Source organism: Mirounga leonina, unplaced genomic scaffold (genome assembly GCF_011800145.1).
Source record: "Mirounga leonina isolate KUSES-001 unplaced genomic scaffold, KU_Mleo_1.0 Mir_154, whole genome shotgun sequence".
Taxonomy (NCBI): domain Eukaryota; kingdom Metazoa; phylum Chordata; class Mammalia; order Carnivora; family Phocidae; genus Mirounga; species Mirounga leonina.
Genome location: NW_023270389.1, coordinates 27,067,424 through 27,073,423, shown reverse-complemented (window position 1 = coordinate 27,073,423; position 6,000 = coordinate 27,067,424). Strand labels below are relative to the sequence as shown.

Sequence of the window (6,000 nt, the reverse complement as noted above, 5' to 3'; positions counted from 1 at the left end):
GGGGGGGGGGGGGGGGGGGGGGAGCGACAAGAATAACAAAAGCAGAGTAATCATCTAACAAAACCTATTTCTAACATTTAAAAAATAGAATACACTATAAAAAAAACTGATACAGATTACTTGATATTCTAAACAAGTAAACAAATCTACAACTGGTACAACAACCTATATATATTAAATATTCTGCTCATTTTAATTAAACTCATACATTGATTTGTCTGGAAATGTTAACAAAATTAGTATGGAATACCACCCTCCATTCTGTAACAAGTCCTCAAATTAAGCATTTAGAGTATATTTAATGAAAGCATGCTGATGGCATGCTGATGGGAATAAAACCTATCATCTAAATTAACCTCTTTATGTTTTTTATAAACTTTCTATTTGAGATCTAAAAGTATGTGTGATCATGTAGATACGAACTGAACTAAATCAAGGAAATTTAATAAAGTGGATGGTCAGGTATTCAGAGATTAGGAGCACCTGGGTGGCTCAGTCAGTTAAGCATTGTCTTGATTTCAGCTCAGGTCATGATCTCAGGGTCATGAGACTGAACCCCACGAGGGGTCCTGCGCTCAGCGGGGAGTCTCCCTCTCCCCCTACCCCCACTCGTGCTCACTTACTCTCTCTCTCCCTAAAATAAATAAATCTTTTTTTTTTTTTTTTTAAGGAAATTCAGAGACTATATAATGTGGTCCCTATCTCTCACTAAGTCTAAGTAGTTCCACAAACTATGGTCTCTTTGTTCTACAAGGACTTTAGAGATCTAAGGTAAAACCAAGCTCAGAAACTTTTAGAATATACATGAAGAGCTTTATTGTTTGTTGAAGATTTTATTTATTTGACAGAGAGAGAGAGAGAGAGCACAAGCAGGGGGAGAGGAGAAGCAGGCTCCCCGCTGAGCAGGGAGCCCGAGATGGGACTCAATCCCAGGACCCTGGGATCGTGACCTGAACCGAAGGCAGACGCTCAACCAACTGCGCCACCGAGGCGCCCCTTTTTAAGATTTTATTTGAGAGAGTGAGCAAGAGAGAGCACAAGCCGGGGGAGGGGCACAGAGAGAGGGACAAGCAGACTCCCTGCTGAGCAGGGAGCCTAATGCGGGACTCAATCCCAGGACCCTGGGATCATGACCTGAGCTGAAGGCAGGTGTTTAACCGACTGAGCCACCCAGGTGCCCAAAAAAGCTTTATTATTTTGTTCCAAACCACAATTCCAAACATGTAACTGATGTGTTTGCTTTGTATCCACTCCTAGTACATGCAGACTAATTTTAACCTTTGAGAGAGTGGGATTGAGAGGTGACTGATTCCACAGCATGAGGACACCATCTTACAGAGACAGAGCAATCCGCTGAGGCACTCAGAAAACACAGGAATACAAGAGGGGCACCTGGGTGGCACAGTCGGTTCAGCGTCCAACTCTTGCTTTTGGCTCAGGTTGTGATCTCCGGGTCATGAGATCAAGCCTGGCATTGGGCTCCACGCTCAGGGCAGAGTCTTAAGAGTTTCTCCCTCCCTCTCCCTCCCCCACTGCTCTTTCTCTAAAATAAATAAACCTTAAAAAAAAAAAAAAAGAAAAAGAAAAGCAGAAGAAAACATGGGACTACAGGAGTGGAGCCTCTGTCCCACTGCACCAGTACATCTCTGCTCAACTTTTCTTGTTTCCCAAAACCTACTCTAGGCTTCGGTTCACCCTTTTGCAACAATTCCTTTGTTGGGAATCACTCTTTTTCTTAATATTAAGACTTTATTTTTTTAGATAAGTTTTAGGTTTATAGCATAGCTGAGATGAAGGTGGAGATTTACTATACACCCTGGACCCCCACATGCACAGCCTCCCCCATTGTCACCATCCCCCACCAGAGTAGTGATACATTTGTTACAAGTGATAAACCTATGAAGTCTATGGGTGACATCAGGATTCACTTGTGTACATTCTATGGGTTTGGACAAATATATAATGCCATGTAGGATATTTTCACTGCTCTAACAATCCTCTGTGCTCTGAATATCACACCCCCCCTCCCCGCTCTCCCTCCTGCCCCAAAACCCCTGGCAACCACTAATCTTTTTTACTGTTTCTACAGTTTTGCCTTTTCTAGAATACTAAGTTTGGAATCACACAGTATAAGTAGCCTTCTCATGTTGGTTCTTTCACTTAGTGATATACATTTAAGGCTCCTCTCCTTGTCTTATCATGGCTTGAGACCTCTTTTTTCTTTTTTTACATCTCTTTTCTTTTTAATGCCTAATAATACTCCATTGTCTGGATATACCACCATTCATTTATCCATTTACCTACTGAAGGACAGCTTGGTTGCATTCAAGTCTTGGCAATTAAGAGCAATAAAGTTGCTAAAACACATCTGTGTGCAGGTTCTGTGTGGACATGTTTTCAACTCCTTTGTGTATATACCAAGGAACATGACTGCTGGATTGGACGGTAACAAAGTATGTTTAGTTTTCTAAGAAATGGCCAAGTGTCTTCCAGAGTAGCTGTGTCATTTTGCATTCCGGCCAGCAATGAATGAAAACTTCTGCTGTCCTTGCCAGACTTTGTGCTGTCAGTGTTCTGAATTTGGCCATTCTAATTAGGTGTGTTGTGTGGTAGTATTGCGTTTCCACTCTTCTAAAATATATGTATTCTAGTTATCCTTTCTCTAAGAATTATTTTCAAAAATCAGAAATGAGCCAAAAATTAGGTACAAAAACTGGCCATCACAGTATAATAAATATAACATTCAACAATGAAGAAATCAAGGTCTGGCTATAAAAATGGAATGCCAGAGTCATTCAACTAGACCTTTAAAAATATTCAAGGACATGGCAAATGCTCATGATATATTAAGCAGAGAAAAGGCAGGTTATAATACTGTAAATGAATAATACAATCCCAGTGTGTATATATATGCATAAAAATAGCCTTGAAAGAAAAAACAGGTGAGAGGATTAAGAGTGATTTTATTTTCATCACACTTTCCTTTGTTTTTAAGCTTTCTGCAATGAATACCTATCAGTGCCTAGAACATACTTGGCCCACAACGGGCGCCTCAAGAAGTATTTATCTGAGTTGTAAATGTAATGTTTGTAAAAGGTATCTTTTTTTTTTTTTTATTAGAGAGAGAGAGAGTGAGAGAGAGAGCGCAAGAGGGGGTAGGGTTAGAGGGAGAAGCAGACTCCCCGCCGAGCAGGGAGCCCGATGTGGGACTCGATCCCGGGACTCCGGGATCATGACCTGAGCCGAAGGCAGTCGCTTAACCAACTGAGCCACCCAGGCGCCCTGTAAAAGGTATCTTTAAATACCTATTCCTTTCAGATTACAATTGAATAAATGCTTACATGCTTTCCAACTATGAAACTTATACTACCTAAATATATAGATATTTTTTAAAATGTTGCAATCCATAAAGCAGGTAGACTCTTTCATCTTACTCACTGTGACTTCCACACTGAAACAGAAAGGTTAACAAGGAGAAAATCTACTGTAGGCAACTGTATGTAGATCTGACTATAAAACAGAGGCATAAAGGTTCCACACACCACCGTCTAAATAATTTCATCCCTGAGGTCATTAAACATTCACACATGTATATTTAAAAATGACAACTTTCGGGCGCCTGGGTGGCTCAGTTGGTTAAGCGACTGCCTTCGGCTCAGGTCATGATCCTGGAGTCCCTGGATCGAGTCCCACATCGGGCTCCCTGCTCGGCAGGGAGTCTGCTTCTCCCTCCGACCCTCCCCCCTTTCATGCTTTCTCTCTCTCAGTCTCTCTCTCTCAAATAAATAAATAAAAAAAAATAAAAATGACAATTTTCTGAATATTAGACTGGTCATGTTCTTTTAAGCTGAAAAGAAAGCTCCCCTGGAATCAAGAAGGGAGAAAGTGTAGAAAAATGTGATGCTATAAAAATCTATAGGATTTGAGCATTACAGATGGTATGTCTATAATATCAAGACAAAGTTTTGATTAGTAGTTTACCCTCTGAAACTATGTTATTATCTTTCTACTTCGCTATAACACAGTAACAATTCTTAAAATTATAGGGCTCACGGCTCTTGCCTTAGAATAACTCAAAGGGTGTAAATGGATTACGACATTGTTCTTTCCATCAGGGTCTTGAAATAAGTAGGAAGATTTTATAATACAGCTTTACTTTAATTACAACAAAAGTTCCTATTTGAATAAGTTGGCAGATACCATCTTTATAAGGAAACAAACATGGCTACACAGGAACTATTAGAAGAGGGATCCATTAGCTATCCAGCATTATTAAGTCCCCTACCTTTCACCCATATCAGCGTTCTATCTTAAAATCTCCCTGGAAATCTCAGCTGGCAAGAACAGGTAGGCAAGTTATTTCACAGGTCGTACTTCCATGTGACAACTAGGAATATGCTCTCCATAATATGTGAATGCAAAAGCATGAATCATAACAAGATAATAATCAACTTGTCATTTAAGGAAGACATAGCTTTAGTGAAGTTAAATACAGACTTCGGCTTAGGCTAATAGCAAAAGGCTATTTCCTCCACAACCTTATTCAATCCAAAAACAAACTTCTAAGCACAGCTGTTCTCAAAACAAAACGACACAAACATCGGAGGAAAAATTCACAAAACGGAGTCTTCTCAACAATGTCGTCCACACAGAATTATTATTATTTTTTAAAGATTTTATCTATTTATTTGATAGAGGGAGACACAGCGAGAGAGGGAACACAAGCAGGGGGAGTGGGAGAGGGAGAAGCAGGCTTCCCGCGGAGGAGGGAGCCCGACGCAGGGCTCCATCCCAGGATCTGGGATCATGACCTGAGCCGAAGGCAGACGCCTAACGACTGAGTTACCCAGGCTCCCCCACACAGAATTAATTAAGGCCTCTTCATTCACCCTGAAAGACAACACACCAATAAGCTGTGAAATAAACAGGTTAAAGTTGGCCTCAATACTCACCCTCAAACTGTCTCCTGACAGGAACAAGTTGTAGGGATTGAGGATTCGTTCATAATGCCCTCTGATATGCGAGCCCACAGCTTTGCCAGGAGCAAATCCCATCTTGGTGGCAATTTTGGTCCATTTCCTATCCTTGCAAACAACTGCAAATCCACCTTCTTCTGCAACTAACTGTTAATAGCAAAAGAAATTAGAAACGCCTATATGGAAATCACTTCTAACTCCCTCATACCTAGGTATGACTCCAAGAACAAATGTTCTTGGCTGTGTAATTTTTAAAAATACATCTCCCAAGTCAAATGAAAACATATATGCACTACTAATTTCAAGCTAGAAAACTGATTGCTTTTGACAACATAATCCATAAACATTTGTACCCCCAAAAGCTACTTCTCAGTTCCCCAGAACAATCAAGATTTTCAGGGAGGAAGAACTAGATCAACAATTAAATCTCAAACAAAGAACGAGCCCTAGCACTTGGTCCAACACAATGACCCTCAAAATCTCCATAAACTAAGGAGGAGGAGAGATGGCACCATTTTGGGGGAAAGAATGTAGGCTTTACACTGAAGTGAACCTGAACTTCAGATACTGAATTATGACTCAGCCTTTAGAGCTTGGTCAATTTTCTCCCTAAGCCCCAGTTGTTTTAACTGTAATAAAACAGAAAGGAGTACCCTACAGAAATATTGTTAAGTTTTAAAATGACACACACAAAAGGTGGCAGCAAAATATTTCACAAGATAAGGCTTTCAGACCTGACAAGTAGAGCCCAATTATTGCTGAAGTGAATGGAGAATTTCATTTTACATATTTCAAACAATAAGTTTCTTTTTAAGATGAGGAAGATCAAATTCATGCTGGCAGAAAGGCACTAAAGTGAGGGAGATGGCCATTAGCCTCTTACCTTATTGAGCTGAAACAAATCCAAGATCTTCCTCTCCACATGTGGAATTTTCAGAGTACTTCCCTGTAACTCCCAGTACTTTGCAATCTGGTCCAAGAAATTCAGTTTTACTCGAGTTTGAGCCTGAATGACAAAGAAATG

The 6,000-nt window shown here is 40.3% G+C and overlaps 1 protein-coding gene across 1 annotated transcript in view; it reads right to left on the bottom strand.

Annotated features, from left to right (window-relative positions):
- Positions 1–6,000, bottom strand: part of KDM5B (lysine demethylase 5B) — a 78,716-nt gene that overhangs the window by 42,780 nt on the left and 29,936 nt on the right. Inside the window, exons 3-4 of the mRNA XM_035010303.1 lie at positions 5,860–5,982; positions 4,953–5,123 (exon numbers count right to left, since the gene is read on the bottom strand). Coding sequence (XP_034866194.1) covers positions 4,953–5,123; positions 5,860–5,982 — 294 coding nt within the window. The remainder of the gene's footprint in view (positions 1–4,952; positions 5,124–5,859; positions 5,983–6,000) is intronic.